The sequence below is a fragment of the Nestor notabilis genome, unplaced genomic scaffold (assembly GCF_000696875.1).
Source record: "Nestor notabilis isolate BGI_N333 unplaced genomic scaffold, ASM69687v1 scaffold2309, whole genome shotgun sequence".
Lineage (NCBI taxonomy): Eukaryota > Metazoa > Chordata > Aves > Psittaciformes > Psittacidae > Nestor > Nestor notabilis.
In genome coordinates this window covers 47,320-73,393 of record NW_009943094.1, presented here as the reverse complement: position 1 = coordinate 73,393, position 26,074 = coordinate 47,320, and the positions used below count along the sequence as shown (strand labels likewise).

The following is a 26,074-nucleotide window of genomic DNA, read 5'->3' as shown; positions in this document are numbered from 1 at the left end:
CTAACAATCACTCCATCATCAGTATGGTAAAATCAGTCTATTACTGATTCAGCAAACTGAGGTCTGTCTCTACTTGACTTTTATTACACAAGTTACTACCCTCTGCAAGATGGCCAGTACAGGAGCAATTTATAACATAGCTACAGAAGCATGAAATGGATATGTGCTGTATGTCCTTGCATTCACCTGGGAATCAAGGCAGGCTATAATGTAATGCCCTCTTAGGTCTGGGATGCTCTGACAACACCCCAAGCTCTGCCAAGTTAGGCAGCTTAAAGCCATCCAACACGCACAGCCCTGAGCTGTCATATTGCTTCTGGATCCCTCTCCATGCATCCCCCACAGACACAGAACTAGGGAACACGCTCCTTTCCTCACCTGGTTGTTTCTGCCGAGGCTTAGGCAGGTTAGTAACACAAGTATGTGGACACATCAAGACGTTGCAAGGGTGCAGAGCACCCTCTAAAAAGCGTTGCTTGGTTTCTGAAATATGAATTCCTCCAAGTGGAGCCTTTGGCAAAGTGTTGGCTGGCACCAAGGCAAGACAGTAGATGCCCACTTGGTGAATGCTATCAACTGCCTTGAGAGAAAGAAACACATTCCACGTTATGAACTGGGATGTAACAAGAGCAAGAATTTGAATTCAAGTCATTTAATAACATTAAAGTTTTTACTTGCACCACAATTTGCAAATAAAGGGTCCAATTCTGCACTCACTGAACTCATAGAAGTTGTGCCATGACTTCAATGGGAGCAGGAGCAGACCCAGGACTTTGCTTGTGCACTCTACCAAGAGGATGCCACCTGCACATCATGGATTAGGAAAGTCTCTTAAAAGTGGGCAAAAAGTGCAGAGTTTTTTAAAAGCCAAAATTATACCACATCAAATTTAGTATGTATGGCACAATCACAGAAGCGCAGTAGAACATAAAACCACAAAAATAGGGAGGGAACCATCTTGCTGCCTAAAACGTTTTTAGCTGTGACACTTCTTAAAAGAGAAATAAAATATTTTCTCTCATGAAAAACAGCTTTTCCATTACCAGATGTTCCCTCTAAAAAGATTACAAAGCTGAAATTAGAAACTATTATTACACAACTGTCTTAGTCTTAAGAGAAATCCTCCCTTAAGATCTTCTCTCTAGCCTTCCCTTTATTTATCCCTTTACCAGTGTCTTCTCCAGAACTGCTCTCTCACTTTTTACTTTATTAGAACCAATGGATTAATTCCCAAATCCTCAAATGCAAGTCCCACAATTCCCCTCCTTGTTGGCCTCCCCATGGAAACACAATAAAGTTACCAAGGGAAAAGAATTTTTAATGCTTATTGTTGGAGATCTAGAATAAGGATGTTAGAGACAAAAGGATTTCAGAGTCTCTTTTGATACTTGGCCCTAAGTGTATTCTTAAACGTTTTCACACTTAACTCTCCAGCCAGTATAAAATCAGCAGAGATATGGAGAATTTAAACAAAGAAAAACCATCATCCCCAGTAGTATGAAGTTCAAAACCATGCTGAAATAAAGTCAGGTAACTGTTAACCCTGGAATACATTCCGAAGTCAGCTTATTACAGCTCTCTGTAGTTACACTGATAGGTTTTTGTTATGGAAATGAAAGATGCTCTCATTGCATACACCAGCCTTATTCACCTGTAAAGAGAGAAAGGACAGACTGACTACCTGTAGAACCCTGCTCATCCACTGAAAACTATCCTCCTCTGACGCATCAGGGCGCTGCTCTGCCACAAGCACTATTCGATCATCATGCAAAACGGTGACAGAGAACACTGCTATCCTAAAACACAAAGGACAGAAGAATGATAGGATGCAACATTTGATGAACACAGCAGGGTTTATTAGAATGTGGAAATGACTGCAACCTTTAATGGTCCTGTTGCACCACACACAGGCATTAGTTATGCCAGATCATCACGAAATCACAGACAAATTAAGAACAAATGTAGGTTCATTATTGTAATTTATTTCTGTTGGGGGTCAAGAGAATTAGCAGTCACCAGATAGAACATTTAACACGGGCAGGTTCCATATGTGCAGGGGCTCTACAAACCTTCCCTATGTAACTCCCACCATGCATGCTAAACTTGCTGTACCTACAGATGATGTCCCTTCTGAAAGACAACTATGCCAAATAACTGACCAGCACGTCTAGCAATGCTTGCACTGAAAAATACTTCTGCCCATCTGAGAATTAAATTAGTTTTAGGCTTCCATCTTCTAGGATAAAATATTAATAGTGCCTCAGTCAGGTATGTGCCATCAGTTTTATGAAAGTTAAATTGCAAAAGTGATGCAAAGATGAGGAAAGCTCAACTTTCATAGAATGGTTTCGGTTGGAAGGGATCTTTAAAGCTCACCAAGTCCATCCCTGCCCCTGCAATGAGCAGGGAAATCAGGTTGCTCAAAGCCTTACCCAACCTGACCATGACTGTTTCCAGGGATGCAGCATCTACCTCTATGTGACCTGTCCCAGTGTTTCACCACCCTCACAGTAAAAATTTTATTCATTCTATCTAGTCTAAATCTCCCCTCTCTTGAGTTTAAAATCATTAATTTTTGTCCTATTGCTACACGTGGTATTAAAAAGTCTGTCACTGTCTTTCTTATAAGCCCCCTCTAGGTAAGGCCAAATACAACATCTCCTGGAGCCTTCTCTTCTCCAGCTGCCCCAGCCCAGCTCTCTCAGCCTGGCTCCAGAGCAGAGCTGCTCCAGCCCTCGCAGCATCTCCGTGGCCTCCTCTGGCCTCACTCCAGCAGCTCCACGTCCCTCTTGTGCTGTTGCCCCAGAGCTGGATCAGGACTGCAGGAGGTTCTCCCCAGAGCACAGCAGAGGGGGAGAATCCCCTCCTTCAACCTGCTGCTCATGCTCTGGGGGTGCAGCCCAGCACACGGGAGGGTTCTGGGCTCAAGTGCACACTGAAGCCGGGAGCTTCTCATCAACCAACACCCCACAGGTCCATCTCCTGAGGGCTGCTCTCAGTCCCTTCATCCCCCAGCCTGTGTTAATACTGGGGGTTGCCCTGACTCAGGTATAGGACTTTGCCCTTGGTCTTGTTGAACCTCATGAGATTCACACTGGCCCACTTCTTGAGCCTGTCCAGGTGCTCTGGATGGTGCCCCATCCCTCAGGTCAACCACACCATTCAGCTTGGTGTCATCTGCAAATGTGTTGAGGGAGCACTTTAATCCTACTGTCTATGTTGTTGATGAAGATATTACACAGTACTGGTCCCAGTATGGACCCGTGAGGACACCACTCATCACTAATCTCCATGTGGACATCAAGCCACTGAAGAGCAATAAGGTTGGTGATACAACACGTACTATCCTTCAGCACCCTCCACACTTATAGTTTGTTCTTTAGAACATGCTGCAGAGTTCTTCCCTAGGCCAATCTGCATGAAAGGCCCAAGTGGACAAAAGGGAATTGTGATTTACATTTTGCATACAAGCATCATTTGACTGTCTTAAAAGAAGCTTTGACGGAAGTTTTAAACAGACACTTACTGATCTTTGTTTAATACTATGTGGAATTAATTTTAAATCTGTTATACATAAAGCATTGTATATATTGTATATATATACATTGGGGCTGTCAATATTTATCTTCCATGCTAGGAGGGACAGCCAAGTTCTTACCTGGCATATCACAACCTAGGGCCACCTTTTGTACAAACTACACATGTAAAAATGCACATGCAGAGCTCCTGTGTACACCATGTTACTTTTTGATTGTTTGCAGATGAAAAAAGCAGCAACGAAGTCCAGTGAGCAGTGGTGAAGGTTTTAATCCACTTACCTTCCCCGGTAGACAAACTTCATGGGTTCGACAGCCAGTGCTGTGGCTACCACATCATCTGCATTGTGCCTGCGGCCACTAACTGTCATTAGGCCATCCAATTTTCCTACCACGAACACCAAATAGTCCTGAAAAGAAGACAGGATTAGAAACAGAGGGGGAAAACCTCCAGACTCTGGGTGATACATGCGTGACTAAAGCCAAAAATCATTCTCAAGGTCACTGCCCTGACAGAGAACACTTCAGGGGCATTCAGGGCAACTGATTAGAGTTGGGAGTGAGGACAAAGCAGAGGCCCAGATGGCTCAGTCACACTTACAGGACCCACAAAGCCAAGCAATCCTGTCCTTGTGAAGGGTTGGTCTGAAACAGGCACACCGGCTGCTGTCACTGGGATGGCCTGAAAGAACATGTAAGTATTGAGACACCGACAGTCCTGGTAAGAAGAGTAAAGCCAAAATGCTTCCTGCTTCTGTTTCATTGCAGCTCTACACTCGGTTGAGAAATTATCATGTCAAGTACCAACAACACATAGGTTTTTGGATAATGCAGAACACACCTCTTCTGAACTCTGTGGTAGAATACTTTCTTATCTTTCTCTCAGCCATTTCCCCTCCATAACAAGAGCTCACACTGCTTTTTAAACTGGGTTTTATAGTATACACTCATATAGCACTTTATCAGGAAGTTGTCCTGATATGTGCCCAGACACATCGCTTCAATTGCAACAAACGCTTTGCTATCAGAACCTTGAGAAAGTTCATTTTGCTGCAGTCATGGGACTGTCTACAGCAGAGAACCAGAGCAAAGAATTAAACTCATCAGGTGGTCTCCTTGCCTTCCTCCCACCCCCCAGCTCTTCCATTCCATCAGGTTTCTCGCTGTCCCTCACTAGCACAGTGCTGCAAGCTGAAGCTGTTTGAAGCATTGAGGCTTGGCAAGCTGACAGAGAGAGCTTTTTTGCAAGAGAGGACGATGGTGAAGATTACTTTCATCTCTCTGGTAGAACTCCATATGTCAGCTGAGTCTTCAAACTGCTGTCCAGCGTAACACTACTGCGTGTGTGCGACTCTCAAAGGACTTTCACTCCTTTCTTGCCAGAAAAGGGAAAACATGAAATGTGGGTACCACTGTGAGGAAAAATCTGGGCAGAAAGATTGCATTTGCTTTACTGTGACGAACTACAAGACTTGGGACTGATACATTATCATCCTTACTGTATCTTCTTCCATGTATCTAGGAACATAATTTCATATATCCAACAGCAAACTGCTTAGTGTTACACTGCTTACTGTTAGTGCATTACAGCACATCAACTAAAGCAACTAAAAATCAACTAAAGCAAATGAACTAAAGTTCATTCTGAAAGCACACAGTTTGCAATACACAAAGGAAGCTTTTCTAAATGCATTTTGATTGCATGAAGCAGCTTGCAAATATCAGACCAACTTTGAACTTTATGTCCCAAGCTGTGCACCAATAACCTTGAAATGTCTTCAGGTAACTTTACACAAGGCTGATGTGTTAATACAGAACTAAGATGAATTTAAATGCTAACACGGGCACAACACTGGACTGCAGAATATAGAAGCAGCTCATTGACTGCTGATTGTATTTTTGGTTATAATCCCAGACTGGTTTGGGCTGGAAGGGACCTTGAAGCTCATCCAGTTCCAAACCCCTACCATGGGCAGGGACACCTTCCACTAGAGCGGGTTGCTCCAAGCCCCTGTGTTCAACGTGGCCTTGAACACTGCCAGGGATGGGGCAGCCACAGCTTCTCTGGGCACCCTGTGCCAGCGCCTCAGCACCCTCACAGGGAAGAGCTTCTGCCTAAGAGCTCATCTCAATCTCCCCTCTGGAGCTTAAAGCCATTCATTCCCCTGTCCTGTCCCTACAGGCCCTCGTCCAAAGCCCCTCTCTAAGAGACAGAATGTAACACTGAAACTTCACATTACAAAGAGAAATACCAACCTCAAACACATTCTTGGTGATTCCGAGGAGGCCAAAATACGCCATCCCAGTTGCACCTGAATTCACACATATTTCTCCAACCTCGTCAGCTTTACATAGATAAGGAGTCCCATCCACCTTCACAACACACACATTTGCTAAAGGGAGAGGAAGAACACACAGTCATGGCATTGGTGCACTTCAGCAGCTGACACAGACGTTGCTTTGCCACTGATGGGCAGCTCAAGATTGTAATATCATTTATCTATCAGCTATAGCAAACCCACAGCATCCAAGAGAGCTCTATCTTTTTGAGAGCCTGTGTAATGTGTTCTCCAAGATTACAGATCCAAGTTTGCCAATGCCATTTGTTTTTCTTACAGTGCTTCACAGTGTACCATCAGCTGCAAGTGAATCCAAAACCATAGCAATTGCTTTTCGACATGAATGGTTTGATCAAGTACAAGCATGTATGGGAGTAAAGATGAAAAATAAGAAGATACCTATCCTCAGTTTGATGACCTTCTTTAACTCATTAGAAGAACTAAAAGGTGCTATTATCCTTACTAATTTTCTTCTGAAATCTCAGAAGTCTTCCTACACTGAAATATACTTATTTTTTATCAAGGATATACACACTTGTAAACCAAACATCCCACTGAGCTTTGCTCTGGCTACTGCTTTTTTTTTACTTCTGAAATCACTATTTTCTCAGAGGTTTCTCTGGCTAAGTAGAGCCCTTGCTTAAGCAGTCTGGATTTGTCCTTTCCTAGTCTGAAAGGAAAGGAAGAAGGAGATGGAGGGAGAAGGCACAATGGACTCCATAACCCTGTAACACTTAAGCAATGATGCAGAGAGAAGGGAAAAGCACACTTTGTATACAGACGCAAATGCTACATCCTCAACTCAGTCACAAACATGAGAAACCCAACCTACAGTCCCCAGATGATGCTCCATCCATGAAGCCCAAGGACAATCCTATCACCCTGATCAAGTTAAATAACCCGAAACAAACCAAAAAACTTACCAGTAACCAATGTATGGTACAGGCAGTCTACACTTACAATCTAACAGCGGGCAGAGTTCTGCCCTGCCATGTGATACTGCAAAGTAGAACCTGTATTCCTGCTTCTCCTTCTTTTCCTGCTTCATGTGTGACATACAAGAGAGTGCATCTACCACCATTTCAGTCTCTCTCAACAGCATTGCATCTGAAAAAGAATTAGAAAGAAGGGAAAAGCAGATGGGACAGGAATGTACATGTGGACTGCACATCACGAAGAACACTGATTACTGTTAAGTAAAGCTTGCTTTCTTCTAATGAGTCCACATGTACATTCTTATAGATGATGACTCTCAGCAGTTGGCCTGCCATGAGATTTCTGGCAGAGGATGAGAATCCTACTGTGCAAACGAATGACTGCACTGATGCCCTACTGAAGACTAGATTCAGCTTTGGAATGTTTCAAGACCAGCACAGCGTGAAGACAAGAAGAATGTCAGAAGCCTGCACCAACAGAAGGTGCCTGATGAGTGCTAGGAAGTGCTCTCTTGTTCTTCTCTCACAGTTTCATAGTGGATCCGTGTGCAACTGATATCCATTTGGATTGTTACTGTGTGCCAATTGCGGAACTCCAGGATCTTCTTGAGGCAAACAAGTCTTCCTAAAAGGCCTGGGTCCATGAGAATAAAAACAAGAGGGACTTCTCTGCACTCCAGCCTTGAGTTATCGCTTCTGTTCTAGAAGCATGAAGCTTTAGGAAAAATGCTACAAGACCAGGATAAAATGCCTCTATACCACCACTGCTGAAGGGTTTCCAGAGAAACCTAATCTTTGAAGGAAACAACACATGGGGATGTCCAGTGCAAGGACCTGAATCCTTCCTGGGAGGGGCAATAGGCATAAAGCAAGCCAAATTCCTAGATTAGGATGATCAAGAATAAAGACGCTAAAGGTGGTCACACAAGCATCCAAAGCACAACATTTAAATTGGAAGAAAATGTCCCATCACAAGTGCACTCATTGCCACAGATGTCCAGGAGAAGAAGTTAAGCAGTGTGCCATCGTGTGAAGCCAAGAACACACAGAGCTGATGACTGTGATAAATTCTAAGGACTAAGTGGGAATAAGGTACTGCTATTTCACACTCACAGTCTAAAGAAAAAGACTGAAAGCTTCACAGAGTTGTTCTGTAACAACTCCTTTCACAAATCAGGCACTTGAGATGAAGGAACCAGATTCCTCTGCAGTGAAAATGTGTCGTGGTAACTACCAGAATCTGGGCAAATATTTTCTGAGACACAGAGGAAACAATAACATCCAAGAGATCCATAGATGAAAGACAGAGTAAGCAACCTGTCATCTAAGAAATGCCAACCATTCTCCTTGAACTTGTGGGAAAAGTACTGAGTACAGTCACAGTCCAGAACTTGAAACTGTAGATGCAGGAGTTTATCTGCAGAAGCCTAAGATGTGGCAATAACCCAGAGTTTTTTGTTTAAGTATAAGAAAGTGGCTGCTGCAGCACTCCTCCTACGAGGCAGGCTTTGTATGATTAGGAGCTGTAGGGATACAAATCTTCTGGATTAGAGAAGGTTACTCTTTCGTCAAAGGAAGAATGTGAGAAGGATCCCTCTAAAACAATGGAAACACTTAGTTGGGAAGAAGCAGGGAGGCAAACTTAACTAAATACCCTGAGCATCCATATCCAGGTCCAAGCATAAGGTATAATAAGCTTCCAAGATGACAGATGACATGGCAGTTGCATCCCACCTGATGTGAAAGTTGGAGGCAAACAATGGGCAGAGAAGTTTGCTACTCTCCCTTCCATCTTTAGCAGTGCAATATGAAAAAAATGAACTAATGATTGTTTTGAGCCAAATATTGCTTCTTAGAAACATCAGTCCTAGAAAGAAACCATGGAAAATAGCCCAAGGTGGTCAACAGGAGAGGCAAAACATCATCCCGTCAGGAGCTGCAGAGAAGACTCCAGGGGAATGTATACTAGGTTCTCTCTTAATAATTCCTATGCTATCTTTGATGGGAAGGTTTCTTCATGGATGCTTGCACTTCCTTGTGATTGGCATTCACGGTAGATGATGAAAGTGAACAGCCAAGGCAACTGAAGAGAATGTGGCATCAAGAGCAGCCTATGGGTTAAACACCAGTGACATAAGACATGATCCTGGTGCCGAGGGGTCTGTTGAATAAGATCCCCTATGCAGGTGGACTCAGAACAAATAGCAAGATGTGAAGAAAAGACGGGCAAAAGTGGACACTTTATCCATGACTTTTCACCAGGTGGTACCTCAATAAAGTATGCCAGGGGTCTTCAAGGGTAAGGAGATCAAAACCATTGGTCTTGACTGAGAGAACCTCAGCATGACTACTACTTCTTGGCTAGGAGACTTCTTTCACAGCATGTTTAACCACATGAAATTCAGGAACGTGTTGTAAGATGTTTGAACGACTAGAGCACTTAGTCACTTCAGTGTATTCAATGGGGACAAAGCCTTCAGGAATGGCATCTGACTCAGATTAGGCCTTTGGTGAAAGCACAGCAATGTAAGGAAAGGAAAAAATACAAACCCAAAACCATATAAAGAGCAAGACTCATCAGTCAGTGGAGTAATTCAAGAAGGCAACAGGAAAGGAAATGGTGGTATGTTCTCTCCTGTATGCCAAACACCAAGTGAGAATGGACAGAGCACATCCTCCATGAATACTACATGGGAGAAAGCATAAATCTTACTAGGAAAGGCACAAGTATAGCCACTGTCAGAATGTACATGCAGACTCATTTGGAAATAAGTCAGTAGTTTCCTTAAGTCATTCATTTCATTTAGCGTACATCTCTAAAAGACTGCTGGGCTTTTTACTTTCTTCCTACTCTGGAAACTTTGAATGGTTTTCTTTTAACAGACAGTCAAGACAAAGTTATCAGATCATGCTCTAGAAAGAATTCTACTGCATTATCTTTTGACTTAAGGAACTTACAGAGAAATTTCTGCTTAAAATATACCTTCAGACCTGGAATTTGTATCATTTGGTCAAATTGAAGCTAATCTGCCCCAGATACCGATAGCCCAGTGCTCATTATAGCTTTAAAAGAGTTAATTCATTAAGTTGCCCAACTGCACTTAACCTACAAGAAGTTTTGCCACTTACTGCTGTATTTTAAAATAGCCATAGCCATCAATTACAAGTCATATCACTTTGAGGCACTAAATGGATACACATTTAACTGTTCTCCTCTCACACAATCAGACAAGTCACTTGATGTTTCTTACTGATGTAGAAAGTCATGACAGTGTTGCTAACTGTCTGTCAATGGCATCCTAAACCAGAAGGATCCATTAGATTTGCCAGACAATGCTCCAAGGCATTTCACAAGGACAGGGATATGTTTTTCATTAACAACTTAGTCTATGTAAGAGGAAGGCGAAATTATTTATCTACAAGCATACAGCTAATCCTTCCAGCGTCATTAAGCAGACTTGAACCTGCCACTGAGCAAATGCACTACAGAGGATTAACCAAGTGGACTTACAGTTGTAATGGTTGAATATGAAGAGCAGTTTAAGGTGCAACACAACCATAAGCTGCTTTGTACCTTAGTGTAGTCAAGCACCCTCTGCCCAAAGTGCAAGCCTACAGCAAAGCCAGGAGGATTTCCATGTGATAAATTGATCCAAAGAAAGAGTTCCTTTGATCCTGCACCAAATACCACTTTTTTGAACTCTCAAAAACTGAACCACCATCAAGTTCAACCTCAGTCAGTTCACCAAAGGATCCATGACTAACTGAAGGACATGCAAGCTTGTTCCCTCCACATTCCTGTGATTAACCCATAATCTAAGTAGAAGAGCACAGCTAAATTTCAGTGGGTTTCAAAAGGACATCAGTAGTGAGAACAGCCAAATCAGACAGCAGCAGCAGTCCATACTATCTGTATTCTAGTTGAAGTAGAAAAATAACCATTCTGTTGAGACACGGAAGCCAGCTGCAGCTTCTGGGACTTTGCAAAGTTTAAAAAACTGAATTTGAACATTCAGATGAACCATTAAGTGAGATTAGGTCACCAGACTCTTTTCCACACACACACACCCTTCCCCCCTTTGCTCATGTTTTCACATTAAGGCCATACAACAATGCACAGACACTAACCTCAGTGGCTGTATCCACACTGGCTTGCCTTTACAACCTTACTTCCTTGAGTGTTATGCTGAAGTAGAGTTATTGTACTGAATGTGAATTTAAGTTCAGTAAGAATAACAACCACCAACCTTACTGGTTGCAAAGTGTTTCTGCGAGTAATGAGGAAAACAAAACAAGACCAGTGCCACTTGCTACATGATGGCTGAGATTTTTATCAGCAGACTGGAAAAGCACCTACCTCCTCTTACTCAAAATGAGGGCCCTGATATACAGAGAAGAGGCAGTTGCTGAAATAGCATAAGATAGAATCATAGAATGGTTTGGGTTGGAGGGGATCTTAAAGTTCATCCAGGTGCCACAGACAGTCTCTCCTTCAATCCATCCAATGGGCTGGGGAACAATACCCATAACTACCTACTTTAGGAAGCACAGTGTTGCAAACAGATGTCATTAAGAAACTGAGGTTAATCCAGTTTGCTGGGGTATGCAGACTCTGGGGCTCTCAGAATGGCTGAGGTTGGAAGGGACCTCCAGAAGTCATCTGGTCCAACCCCTCAACTCAAGCAGGGCTACCTAGAGCCAGTCACCTAGGACCATGTCCAGACAGCTTTTTAATAGCTCCAAGGATTTAGACTCCACAAGCTCCCATCAGGGCCCGTGGACTTGTACATGTGCACTTTGCTTAAGTATTCCTTAATGTCATCTCTTCTACCAAAGGTATGCCTTCCTTGCTGAGGGCTTAAGTATTCCATAATGTCATCTCTTCTACCAAAGGTATGCCTTCCTTGCTGAGGGTTTGTCTGGTTTCAAGAAAAGGAAGCTGAAGGACAACTTTCATTGCTCTCTGCAGCTTCCTGAGGAGTGGGAGAGGGAGATGCTGATCTCCCTGTTATCCAGTGATAGGACATGTAGGAAGGGCTCAAAGCTGTCTCAGGGGAGGTTCAGATTGGACATTAGGCAGCATTTCTTTACTGAGAGGGTGGTCAAACACTGGAGACCAAGAAAGGTGGTCAATGCCCCAAGCCTGTCAGTGTTTAAGAGGCATTTGGACAATAACATGTTTTAACTTTTGGTCAGCCCTGAATTGGTCAGGAAGGTGGACTAGATGATCTTTGTAGGTCCCTTCAAACTGATATACTCTTTTCTGTTCTATTTTATTCTAACATGTGGACTATCACTCCTGAATGAAAGACAGAATGTTTCTTACTATGGTTTACGTTTTGTTTTATTCTGCTGTATTTGTTATTCAGTCAGCAATAATGCTAACAAGTGAATAATAAAACAGCTCTGCACACCAGCCAAAAGCATCTGCCCGTACCAAAACCTATGGTCATTTGAATTTATTGTGGATTAATCACTACTGAAAACACTGAATAATCTAATTGAGACAGTATTTACTTGCCAAGTGTTTAAGTAACGGGTCAAAATGTAAGTCATACTACCTGAAAGGTATTTATCATTTGACATTCTTATTTATTTCATAAGTATAACAGTAATATAACTGATGTGCAATATGCTTAAACCTACATGAAATACTTTCCTACCTCCAGGCATAATTTGACCAACATCCTGTACAGTTAACACTGACAACTTCTCTTCTGTATCCACTCTTATCACGCCAAAACTCAGACAATTCATAGATAATACTGCTTTTCCTGGAGGAGGCCCACCCAGTTCTGGAGGTCTGCAAAGCAGAAAGTCAAATCAGATATGAAATCAACAGACCGATGGCAATATGGTCATCACAAACATCGTGCAAGTCTCCCAGCTGAGGTTAAGAGAAGTAAGAGTTTCTCATTTTAAACAAACAAGTGCTCAAGACAGGTAATATGTTCTAACTGGATGAAAAAAGACCTAGAAGAAAACACCACTTAACTTCCTCTTGCTCTAAAATGTTACAGAGAGGATCTAGTTCTACTATGGGCAAAGAAGTGCCAAGAATAAGTGTTCAAAGGCTGGATTTTCTAAACCCCAGGGAAAACGAGGAAGTGTTTGGAGGACTTGGCACTTCTTACACTGAGCAGAATTGATCGAAGACCAACAACTCCATTTTGTGTAAGTGTTCAACTTTCATGATGTAGCAGAGCAAAAGGTACCAAATGCTACTGTAAAAATCAGTTCTTTAAGTGCATTTGTTAATAACTGGGAAATGTCACTTCTCCCGCCAGAGAAAGAGCTCTCCAAAATCTCTAAAGTTTAAGTTTTCTTGAAATTGATTTTCCAAAAAAGTATGTTTTGATCAAACCCACTTTCAATAAATCCCAGCATATTTTATCCACACATCTGCTAATAACTGAAGTATTTCCTTTCTTCAGAGCATCTCTTGCTATCTCCAGAATTCCAACGGTATTTTTTAGAGCAGTTATAAATATTTCTTTCTTTAGCCCTCTGTTTAAAAAACATTGTATATAAGCAATTACTTGAAGATTCAGCATCTTCTTCCTCCCAAATAAATAAGTCTTGATTTTGGGGGCATTTTATAAAGGCCCTCTAGTAACGACAGTGAGCATGAGACCTCACTTAAGCAGTTGAAAATGCCAACCTTACAGCTGACTATCTTTAGAAAATCTTAAACTTTTTAAAGAAAACAAACAAAAATCACCCATCCTTCAATGAAGGAGATACCTGTAAGCCTCAACAATTTCTCTCTAAGTCTTTGGGCATCTTTATGTGGGTGATGGTCCTTTCTGACTATCATTTTAACACCAGATACATTTCAATAGTCAAGAAATGCTTCAGTTCCCTTCTCAGAAAAGAGAATTACCTGCGAATAGCAACAGTCAGTGCCTCTGAAGAACTAGCACAGGGACAGATTACTTCTGGTCTCAAGCCTCGGGATTGAAATACATTCAGGAATGCATCACATGAAGATATTGACCCTAGAAAGAACAATCATACAGTTGGAAACATTTTGCAAGGGCAGGAAAGGGTGAGCTGCAGGACTTCAAAGTGTATGCTCAGCTATATAATATGGTTGCGTCCATGCACAAAACCAACATACTTGTCTAAAAGACATTCCAGCCTATTATTAGATGTTAGATTTGGAGGAAAACCATCCAGTGGTTAACAACTAATTCACTGCATGAAATTCTAAACTGCCTACTCTCTTTCTCTGGCAGCACTCTGTAATACTTAACATCATGGGAAGTTCTTCAGTGATCAGAATATTCTGTCACTAACAGTAACTGTACCTGCTGGCTTCCTATATAGCTCCTATAGGAGTGATCAGTGTGTCTTGTAGAGGTCACAGAACCAAAGCATTTAGAAATTAACATCAGATGCTTCTGACATATCTTCATTTCAGTTCAGAACCTTACCTGGCCTTTAGGACTCAGCCCAAAATGCAAGACATATGGCATCACCTACAGCTTTGTATTTTACAGTTGTGGAATTGCAGCACACAACACAAAGCAGCAAACTTCACTGATTATACTACATCCCAGGTGTAATTTCAGGTAAATTTATCTAAGAGTACAGCACTAATGAAAAGATAAAGTTAAAAAAATGAATTTAACAGCTAAATACAGCTAAGAAGTGCAAACAACAAGGAAAAAATAGTAGCATCACTAGCATATATGCAGCATTTTACTATAGACTGAACTACCCAAGTTTTTAAGCATCAGCTCTGAAACAGTGCTTACAACAAATATCATTTTAGTAAGACTGTTTCAGGCTTTCATCTTCTGCCAGCAGGATTTGCTGACCTCTCATTATGTAACTGCAAGGAATCTGAAACATTATTGATTTTCTGGTATATGACAGCAGCAAAATCAAGCAACTAAAGTATATTCTTACCACCTCCTGGCTACTTCCTTAAGTTACTGTGAACCACCACCATATGAGTGTCAGAGAAAGGCAAGAACCTACTGCATACTCTAGTTACTAGTTGTCTTGGTTTTGAGCAGAGGCTGTGACTGCTTCCATTCTTATGTCCTTGCATATGATTGAGACAAGCCCTAAGGGCATGTACAGAATCAGACGCACTGCAACTCAAAGATTATATGTCTACATGCAATATATAAGCAACTACTTTTGAAACAGGCATTATGATTTACTTGAAATATTAAAAGCCTCTTTAAAAATCACGTTGCCAACTATTCTTTACAGAAAGAATAAATCCTTCAGAACATTTTCTATGGAAGTTCTGCTCCAGTGTCCTTGGCAAAGAAATACTGCTGCTGTGTTTTCCTGAAGATGAACTATAGCCAGTGCTGCTGAGCTCCTAGAGTGCAGATGCAGAGTTGTGTGATTTACGGTGTGCTTTAGCTCACCTTGGACTGAAAAAGCACTCATACTCACATGGATTAGCTCCATCTGCCACTAGTAACATTCGCAAAGAGCTCAGACTGACATCTCTCTGATCCCTCTGAGCCAAAAGTGACCAGTGCATATCACGAGATTTTACTACTGCTACACGGGCTGAAAGTAAAAACACAATTATGGTGCATGCAAAGAACAAAATAAACACCAATTAGAAAATTCCACAAACACTTTTGTGTATATAAATTTAGGAAGCAAGTTACAAAGCTAGAGAACAAATGCAAATGCCAAATACTGAACTACTGTGACACATGTACACTCAATGCCTCCGGATGGACTTGATTAGAGAATTTAAATGTTTACTGTAAATTTCAATTCTGAGGTGAGAAAAGGAGTTTCTTTAAAGGTCTATCAGAGGAAGCCATCAACATCACTCAGCAATGAATCTATTCACACATATATTACTGAAACGGAGTACCCTAAAGCTGTGGCAAAGAAAGTCAGCTGGATAAAGCAGCAGTGGCCTCAGCTACAGCAGACATTTTATACAAACAATTATTTTCATTTCCGTAAGTAAAATACTTTAGGGTTACCTTTGTATGAGCAGACTTTCTGTATCCAGGAAAGTGGATTAACCTTCATTAATGCATAGGGAATACTGATGACATGCATCCTGTTCATAACACTCTGTGAGAAAAGTATTAACAAATCAAACTTTCAAGTGGCTCAAAAGAATACACAGCATGTACTTAAAAAACAAACTACCACAGCTACAGGATAACTCTTACATTTAACTGTTAGTGAAAACTATGTGTAAAAACATCAGCTATGACTCTGTAGCCTGTTAGTGAAAAATATAAATATTGAAATACAAATAGTTTGAGAGAGTTTATTCCTTCATTCCCATACCAAGACTCTACCACTGAGAGAAGCAACTTGCTGCAGTTTTTTCTCATTCATTCCAATACTCACTGTTAATACTCCATGCCAAAGGCCAGCATCTCTTTTGAAATCCAAGACATTTGTTAGTGTTTCAGCTGAAAGCAAAGGAAAAAATATCAGGACTTTAGAAGCACATTTATGAGATTATTCAAGAACACAAAATATTTGGTAAGGCAACTACGAAACTTCCAACACTACCAAGAAACCAAAGCTATGTTCCCCTTGCCTTCTTGTCTATAACAGGCTGCTTAAGCTGAAAGTGTCTTACTTTACTTCAACCAACCATCTTTAAGTTATGGTTAGACCACACGTTTATGAAGACTGAAACATCCAAGCCTTTGAATAAAATTGATAACGATCTTAGGTTAAAACAATTTAATACACACTGGTTATCATTTCACAAGTGGCTTCATATCACACCAATTATAAATGAGGAAGTTTGTCTTTCCTTTTGCAGTTAAAGCTACTACTGCATATCTAAGGTTCTTTTAAAGACAATAAATATGATTTTGCAACATAAATGGTCTGACTACTCAAAGCTGTGAGTATCATTTTAAAGTTGTACCTATCTAACTTACCTTCTGAATAACCACATGCCTGAGTCAATGCGTGACAGTGTGCCAGCATGGAAGCATGAGATACAGTAATGCCCACTGTGCTGCCCTCTTTACTTGTTTTGTACTGAGAAGAGAAAGTTTACAAAAGCATTAGATTAACAACAAGATCTACAATATTCACAGCAATGAACTGAAAGGATATTTTACTATAAAACTGAAGTAAGCTTTTTAAAGAAATCAAAAGCTAGCGTAAAAGATACATTTATGTTTAGAGAATACACCAATAGCATATGAAATCTGACTGTCTATCCCAATTGAACATACTGTCCCAGGGATCCAAAAATTATCCCCAATCTTCAAGCTGGTTCAACGCAACCACTCAAATGACAGTTTGCCTGGCAACCTTGAGGAAAACATCCTTGCTCCGCACTTAAAAATATTACAGCAATCTCTTTTATTGCATCAAGAGATTAAAGGAAGAAAATGTGCTGGGATATAAACTACAACAACTACAACAGAGTAACTGTAAATTAGGTATATTATACTGGATCACCTCAATATAAGCAATCTCAGCACTGGCATCCCGTACTTGCGGATGCCAGTCCTTAGTTGGTTTTGCCAGATGCTTCCCATCAATCACAAACCACATGAGACGAGGCCAGCCTTCAAAGAAAAAGAAAAGTTACTGTCCTTACTGTCCCAAAAATCAGATTTCCCCCCCTCCAGTACTCGGGGATAACAAGAGGAGGCAAGCAAAAGCTGCAGCATCACCGTCCTGACAGGGAGAAGCAGCACTAAGTACTGATGTGACAATCAAGGCAGTTCTTTATATGTATGCCTCAGAAACTGTTGTTTAATAGCAACAATGGACATATCTGATCTTTATCCTATAAAGAAATATGACTAGCTTAAAAACATACCTTTGAACGTCACCACCTCACCAGTCTGAGCTTTAGGAAGGCCTTTTTGACAGGCATCAGTGGTTAAAGCTAGTGTTACTCCACAACTGCCCAAAAGAAATCCAATTTGCTGGCTGCCAGCATCCTACAGAGAAACCATATTATAGCAAACTTACAAACAATGAAGCTTTTGTACAGTTTAATGTAACTTTTCTGTATTTAGAAAAGAACTTCTAGTCTTTAAGACTTTACATGGAAGACAAAAGACTGAAGTCTATGTGCAAAAGGCTTAGTTTTGCTTAGTGCCAACTAAGTTAGATTTGGCAAGAGATCTGGCAAGCAATGGTAGCAAAATAGTGTCAAAAGCAGTGGTTGTGCATCCCTCTCCAACCCAACAGGGATGTCTGTAAGGTCTGGTAAAACAGAGAGCTGGTTTGATGCTGTTTCTGAGTCCTGAAGCACTGAAGAGCAGAGCTGGTACCTTTTCAACTCTCCCCTAATAATCAGAATGGGGGTGGGATTATACTGGTATTTCCAGTAACTATGGTGCCTCTGCTTGCCTGTGCTCTCACTTCTCAGCACGAGAGCTGAAAAGCGCTTTTCTATGTTACACGCTGAGAAATACTTTCATGCCTTTGCAGAAATATTTAATTAAAACAATTTCTACAGTTACATATCCTAAAGTAGTTGACTTACTAGCTTCATACCATTTCCCCCCTTCCCTAAGTAAATATGAAACACTTTCCAGGCATGTAATGTGCACTGAGCAGCTCAGCTGATGCATCATACTGCTTTCAAGGTGCAGGCTCTGAGAGGTACCACATAAAGACTATGGGATTTAGATACCTCCCCTACTTTCTTTATTTAGGAAACCATAAAAATGTGGAATGTATTTGCCTACCTTTCTTGTCAGTGGAACTTCTATCGGGACAGGAATAAGTTCTGCGAGGAGACATCCATAAAATGCCACCATAAACATAACTGGATCACTATTGGGAAACACGAGAGCTACCTACAAAAATACAATAGAATAACAAGAAATGGGTTTCGTTGTTGTTTCAGGGAAGGGAGCAGCTTTCTCACTTGTGGGAAAAAAAGAACCTTTGCGACAATGCTCAGGTTCATATTTAAACTAGGAACAGAAATAGCAAATATTGTGATAATACACTATTACAAGATTTTCTTTGGTTCCTCACTGTCTATTTTCTCCAGAGACCAATTCAAACAGAAGCCTACCCGGTCCCCAGGCTTCAGCAGTGGTTCATTCTTAGTGGTTAGCTTGTTTAGCAGGGTATATGCCAACTTCAAGCTTCTACTCCACAGCTTGCCTAAGGAAGACAAGACATTCCAGAAATCAAACCCCACAAAACTAAAACGTTAACATTTAATTAGTAAATCTCAGTGCCTTACATATGCGTTAGGCAATAGGTTGAATTAGAACAGGGTCAACAGGCACACGAGCAAGTAATTGTGGAAAAGTGAACATCTGTGCTGTGAAAGCAATCCCACCTCACAAACCTACTGAGTTCTTCTAATGGTTAGTGCATGTGAGCACATACACACAATGCCTGGCTGATACAACCTAACTGCATTTCTAAACGACACTCCATAAGGCTCTTTCTTAAGGGCTCTTAGAGAAAGCGAAGTGCTTGGGATAAAAAAAAAAACATAACCTAAATTGGACAAAAAATTGATTGAAATTTAAGAAACAAAGGATAGAAATTAATGCCACAATATTGGGCTCTGTGAAATGCCAGTTCAGTGCTCAGTTGTGATCTACAGCTCTCAACAGTTCAGAACAAAACATTATTCCAAGCTATTAAATACAAAGGCAACACTCTAACTGCTTATTTGACACGATGTAAAAATCAATTTTTAATTTGTAGCCTCCAAAACCAGAAGAACTTTACTAAAAAAAAAAAACAACCCAACAAAACAACCCAACAAACAAACAAACAAAAGCCCAACACCCTGTTTATAAAAAACTGAGCAATAGCAAACCCCTTCCACTGTAAATGGTAAATCAAGGCAAGAACCCCCACCCAAAGAAGCATGCCATGGCAAACAGCATGCATCTGGAACTCAGCTTTCTAGTAGAGGGTCTTTATCATGGACTGACATCCACACTCAATCCCTTCAGACCATGTAGCAACCATCAGTTAATTTGTGTTTGTCAGTCTCAAACTTCTCCAATTCTACTTTTCTTTTTTCCCTGTTTAATTTCCAGTTCTATAAGAGAAGGTTACACAGGACTCAGATACATCAAACAGGCAGTTCTCTACAGAACTGGCCATTCTGTGCAGTTGGCAGAGTCCAAATACAAGTTAGAGCTTGGCTTCTTTACAGTTTGTCTTTTCCTTTTAAATGTAAAACTAAACACAATATTCTAAGGAATTCTCAAAGCACCACTGCAAAGTAATGGAACTAATGCAGCTGCTCAGTTCCGCTTCCTGTAAGCACACTTCATCTGTAAGAATGCAAACAAGAAACTTTAACATTCTAACATAGCACAGAATGAAATGCTGCAGTTAGTGACAAAATGATCTTCCAAAAAATGCATTGACTACAATACTTCTAGTTCATTGATTCAGGCAAGTTTTACTTCCCACAATAATGTCCCTAATATGCTTCTGAATGCAAGTCTTCTCTGTAAGAACTGCATTCAGCAATTTCAGCATGCAAAACCATGCTGAAACTTAATATCTACTCTGGGACTCTGAAGAGTGCATTATTAGTGATCTGCTTTTCTCCTCCTATTCTACACCAGGCTATTTTCAGTGTTCTTTAAAGAAAATAAACCCCAATTGTTTGAAATTTTTAAACAGCCATTTGTAAAGAATCAATACCATAAACAATTTCCCTTCATTAACTTCCTTTACAATCTTTTTCACATACAATGAATTAGTAATTTGCATTCAAATCTCAAAGCATGTCATGAGCACAGTCAGTCCCTCCTAAGTAAAGCAGATTGCTCATTCCACAAGGACTGCCTAATTTTTCCTTACAGTTATCACCAATACTTACCATAGGTAAGTGTGTAAATAGCTTTCCCAGTTGTATCCAATGCTGTCAGACAAGGGGCTTTTGGCTGGGTGGTTCCCCAGCGCTGCAGGGCAGCCAGCAGAGAAGGTGGCCAGTTGGTTACCATGCCTAAGGGTTCACCTTTAAGTACATTCATTTGATTTCCTTCAGGCTTTGGTTGATTTGGGTCAGGCTGTTGCACTAAAACCAGAGCACAGGAAAAGGGCAAATGTTAATCCTTACAAAAGCACAGAATCACAGAATGGTTTGGTTGGACAAAACCTTAAAGCTCATCCAATTCCAACCTCCTGCCATGGGCAGGGACACCCTCCACTAGACCAGATTGATCCAAGCCCCATCCAACATGGCCTTGACTGCGCAAGCTGCACCTAAAAGATTATTCTATGAACCGTTCCTACCTTCCTCTTCCTCACAGCTATCATTACTCCTCTGCTATATGTTGGCTTCACAAAAAGTAATTACCATCACTTTAGAGTTCTGATTCCACATTATTCAAGGGATCTAGACACAGGAACAGAATTTGAATCCCTAGTTCATGCTTTTGCTCTGCTTTGGAAAGATGTCTTTTCTCCTTTTGTTCTGCTCATATATTTAAATGACAGCCTACACCAAGTCAAGAAGCATTATCAGAGAGAATGGCTTCAATGACAACTGGATCTTTATTTTTCCTGCACCAAATTCTAAACAGGCAATGAAGAATGACACTGTGCCTCTATAACAGTATGTTTTTTAAACAAAGAAACCCTGATGAAATGCTCTGGATATGGATTATCTACAACTAAAACTGTACCTCTCACAGCAAGTTTTGTTTGATTTCTGGATCATCTCTCTCAACTGTGGAACACTGCAGGGTTTGTAAGCCATTTGCTCTCTGAGTAGCCTGCTGTTAAAATCTTGCTCCAAGCTGCTCAAGTAGGTGAAGTATCTTGATCTTAGCAAAATAAAGTCATAGTTGGATTTAGCTAAAACTCAATCTGTGCAATGACTACAATTAGCAGTTTAAAGTGATGCTCTTTATTCTCCACAATGACATACATGGACCTCAATGGAAGTTAACCTGAAAAATGCTCAGTGAAAGACTAGAACCACAATCACTTTGTATCTTAAAGCATCAAACAAATAAATACTAGAGAATCTAGGAATCAAGAATGTCACATTGAGAACAACATTTCCATTTAATCTTTAAGACTAAGAAACCAGAACAAAAACTGTTCTCCAAAATTAGCTGATGCAGCTGGTTTTAGAGAGAGCTACATATTGCTAAGCATCTTCTACATCTGTTAGAGATGCTTTTCTTTCTGCCTAGACACATGCATGCAGAGAAAATAATAGTGGGCTTTAGCTGAGTAATATCTGCAGAGCATGTACAAGGACTATCCTTTCATGTAGAGCACAGGCAAGACATATGCACAATGCACTCAATGCATTTAATTCCTCTGAACATCTAAAATAAGGAAAGTTTCTGGATTTCACGAAGAGGATATTAATATGCATGCAAACAGTATTATCATAACAAATCCCATGTACTAGCAATAACTTTTTTCATTTAACTGCATTTGGGCACTGACCAGCTACAAAGCTTGGGAGTCCTTGTAGACACCAACTGAATGCAAGTGGCCAGGAAGGCTGCAGAATCTCCACGTCTGGAGATGCTCAGAACTTGACTGGACACAGCCCTGAGCAGCCTGATCTAGTCAGATCTGCTTTGAGCTAAAGGTTTGTCACAGGCTTCCAGAGGTCCACTGCACCACCAGTTACACTTAGTCTATGCCCTGACTTACTCCAAAAAGTACCCTCTATAAATTTGCTGATGACCACAGGGCAGAGTTCAGAATCTCTGAGGCAAAAAGCGCTGGTGGGACTATCACCAAGCATGACAATCTCTGGATGCACCAATGAATTTCTTCAAGGATCACAGTCTTTAGTGTTCACCAGCTCATCACACTGGTCTAAATTAGGCTGAATCAGAAGAATTTCCAAAGTGAGGGAGGAAGGGAGAATAAGTAGACTGAGTAGAAGGGTTGAGTTGAAGGTTGTGTCTCACTTGTGATAGCATATGACCTCTCTCTCTCCAATGTAACAACTCTACCATGACTAGTTTTCTACTGAGAAAAGAAAACAGCACTTGCTAAGGAGTATCAGCTCTTTTGTAACCCACTTACACAAGGAGTGAAAAATGTATCTGAAAGAAAATTAACCTTCTAGGAGTTCTTCAAAATCATCAACAAAAAACTCTTTCAAAGGTGGGCGCTTTGGTCTCTTCAAGGTATTTAGAAGCTGCTGGATTTTAGAGGACACTCTGCTATTCACTGGGACACCTGCCAAAGAGAAAAGACTTATTACTTGCCATGTATTAATAAACATACACTAAAGCACATGCTGCCACATTGCTTACAACATCACACCAAGCTCAGAGCAGCTTTCAGAGAGTCATTCAAGATGAGCAGCTTGTTTGGGAAAAAAAATACAGCTTTAATCAGTAACAGTTTCAATCATGGAGTTATTTGTTTTAATATAATGCTGCTCCCTAGCTACCTGGGTGAAGCATATACCTTCTCACACTTTAATTCAGCTTTCCAATCTGCTGACTCCTTCATGAGAGTCCAATACAAACCTGAAGAATGCTCTCTTCTTCCAGAGTCTAGGTATTTGTTATGTCTTAACATTCATTCAGTTCTGAAAGTGTGAGAATGCCTGGAAAAAACTAGTGAATCTTGCAGTATTTTACAGGGCTAGCAAGAAATAATCAGAACACAAACCCACATTGAATGCTTTTGTTTGTGTATGTGATATATTTATTTTAAATTAAACAGAAATGTGTGTGTTTGTAGTTACTGAAATTTCAAGCTCTGAGGCAATATAAAATTAAAATGTGAGACAAAGGCTTACATTGCCTTTTACTGTAGAAATATACAGAAGTGGGGACATGGCTCCCACCAGCAGACCATGGGAAATGCAGTAGTTTCCTCTCCCATGGCAGACTGATAGATACACCATACAAAGCTTTGGAGGGCAGGGATGTAGCACAGGATGGGTGTCAAGCTCTGTTACACATTCACTTATTCAGAAAATGGGACACAGACTGAGAAGTAGGAGGTTTAGAATAGAATCACCATCCGCAGTTTCCAAGATGCTGCTGTTGTAGCCTCTGGGAACTCCTCGTACTGATGCAACCTGCGGGCGCTCGTGATGTGAATGTTCCACCAGGCCAGTGGTGACATCTGGAGGTGCAGAGTGATTGTCTGTAGAAATGGAAGACAGACATGGGAGCTCATCAGTCATCTTAAGAATCAATATATCCAAAGTTGCTTCTTAAATCATTCTTGTTGTTTTCTCATGTGTTTTTAACAGAACTCTGCTTTCTCTAATCAAACTGTAACGAAAATCTTCTAGATATAGAGGAAATCCTGAAAGGAACCACTGTGTCTCTCCAAGGTGGAGAGGAGCTATTCCAACATTCAAAGGGATCCAAACAAATTCTGACAAAGAGAGTGGTTGCTCACTCCATCACTTCAAGGTGAACACAAGGAGATGCATTACAGTAAACAGCACAAGTCTACAAAGAATGTTGGTCTCACATCTCTAAGAACAAATACAGGCAGCCAAAGCCTGTCTACAAAACTGGAATGAGTACTTTAAGTCCCATAAGAAAAGAAATGGACAAACGCATGAGGTTTAAAAGAATAGAGCTTCTGCCTGAGGACAACGTGAAGCACTTATCTACATTCTGCAGGCTGTAAGAGGAAGTCTTCTGCTGAGAAATACAGATAAAGATTTTAGGTGGCACAGACAGTGCACTTAGGTCTGAACACATGTTGGGGATGGACACAGAGAGATGAGAGATGCCTCAGAGGAAAGGAACTGATGACTTAAAAACCTGTTACCTGCAGTTCATAAGACCAGTCATAGTTTCCCTTCAGCAGCTTTTCTTACAACCTGTTTTTAACAGTCTCACAATGATACTGTAGCTTCCTGTTTATGCTGTGGTACAGACACAGTTCACTCTTCACTGGGTCATCTATCAGTGAGAACAGCTGGAATGCCTGTAACACTTAAACCTACCCTTGGTCTAGAGGTCAACATGATATACACACGCTGCTCACAACAGGTAATTTAACACAGGGTTTCCTGAGGCATGAGGTGGTCATTTGTGGCCAGACATAACACACTTTCAACGGTGTGTGCTACAAGCAATACATGCTTATATTTTTTACTGCACCACAGTTCTGTGCTGCAGAACAATCCTTAGGGAATATCATCATTCCAAATAGTGACCTAGGTTAGGGAACGGTTTTGAATGGAACCACAGGTTAGCAAATGGCAGTACCTGGGAGAAGTGTTCAAACACGGGAGAAAAACAGAACTGAAAGCCTGAAATATTCAGAATCCTAAAGAGCAAAACGAAATGCTGAAGGACAAGGTGCTGGAGGAACTGCTTGGGGTCACACAGCTCTGCAGTGATACCCCCTGAAGGACCCCAACACACCACAGATCCTGCGGAAAGAACTCAAAGCACAGCGAGACGGAGGCAGAGCTGTGAAATACACACACCCCCCCCCCCCCTTTGTGATATGGCTTTTTGAGGAAGGGATTAGCACTAAGATAACAAGTGCTCATAGCTCTGTTCACAGGTTTCTGGGGCTGACATACAAGCCACCAGTGCAGCTCTTTGCAGTTTTAGAGGGATCACTGAAAGAAAAATTAAAGCCATTCCCGTATTTTCCAGCAGTCATTACTGCAATGCCAATTTTTGTATTGCAGAGACCTGCCTTGCTGGGTACTAAGGAAGGACAAATGCCTTTCATGGGGGTAAGGTACCTGAAGGACAAAGTATCACATTGTCTCTCTGACAAATGCCCAGGATAAAACCAGTAAAAAGAAAAGGTGACCATTGTATGTAAGGCTGATCTGTACACTTTAGAGAGCATCTAGAAAGCCCATGTATTCACAGTAAACTGAAACGCTCTTGCTGTGTTCTATATACTGAGTTGCTTTTTGGTTGGTTTTATTCCCTTAGCTTTACCAAAGTCCCAAACCATGGACTTCACACAGCACTGAAATTAATCAGAGTCAAATGTACCTGGTTCCCATAGTGCAGTATCAGTTCAAGAGTCCACACTTCTCAACTGACAAACCCTGCAGTGATTATATATCAACATCTAAAGCTTCCACTCCTTGAATACACCAGCAAGAACTACAATTAGGGTTGTATCTGCAGGGTGGCTTCATCACTGGGAAGCCCCAAAATGGCATTTCTATAGACGGAACTTATCACCACTAAACATTAAGGTGACTCAAACTGTACACTTGAAATGATGTACACACAGGTACAAGTATAACCATCAAGTGAGAGGACAAGAGAGACTGACACATACTATGAGGCTTGGAGCAAAGATGGAGGAGAAGCCCTACACAAGCACAGAAGTTGAAATGCTGAATAGATGC

The 26,074-nt window shown here is 41.0% G+C and overlaps 1 protein-coding gene across 1 annotated transcript in view; it reads right to left on the bottom strand.

Moving 5' to 3' along the window:
• The window catches only part of DIP2A (DIP2 disco-interacting protein 2 homolog A (Drosophila)), a gene marked incomplete at both ends in the record, with an annotated part of 57,132 nt that overhangs the window by 6,773 nt on the left and 24,285 nt on the right, over positions 1-26,074 (bottom strand). The window contains 18 exons of the mRNA XM_010021722.1: positions 379-580; positions 1,682-1,796; positions 3,819-3,946; positions 4,138-4,218; positions 5,793-5,929; positions 12,474-12,613; positions 13,694-13,808; positions 15,229-15,348; positions 15,783-15,876; positions 16,162-16,226; positions 16,710-16,812; positions 17,242-17,351; positions 17,609-17,732; positions 18,489-18,599; positions 18,824-18,915; positions 20,612-20,809; positions 22,828-22,947; positions 23,743-23,871. Coding sequence (XP_010020024.1) covers positions 379-580; positions 1,682-1,796; positions 3,819-3,946; positions 4,138-4,218; positions 5,793-5,929; positions 12,474-12,613; positions 13,694-13,808; positions 15,229-15,348; positions 15,783-15,876; positions 16,162-16,226; positions 16,710-16,812; positions 17,242-17,351; positions 17,609-17,732; positions 18,489-18,599; positions 18,824-18,915; positions 20,612-20,809; positions 22,828-22,947; positions 23,743-23,871 — 2,184 coding nt within the window. The remainder of the gene's footprint in view (positions 1-378; positions 581-1,681; positions 1,797-3,818; positions 3,947-4,137; positions 4,219-5,792; positions 5,930-12,473; positions 12,614-13,693; positions 13,809-15,228; positions 15,349-15,782; positions 15,877-16,161; positions 16,227-16,709; positions 16,813-17,241; positions 17,352-17,608; positions 17,733-18,488; positions 18,600-18,823; positions 18,916-20,611; positions 20,810-22,827; positions 22,948-23,742; positions 23,872-26,074) is intronic.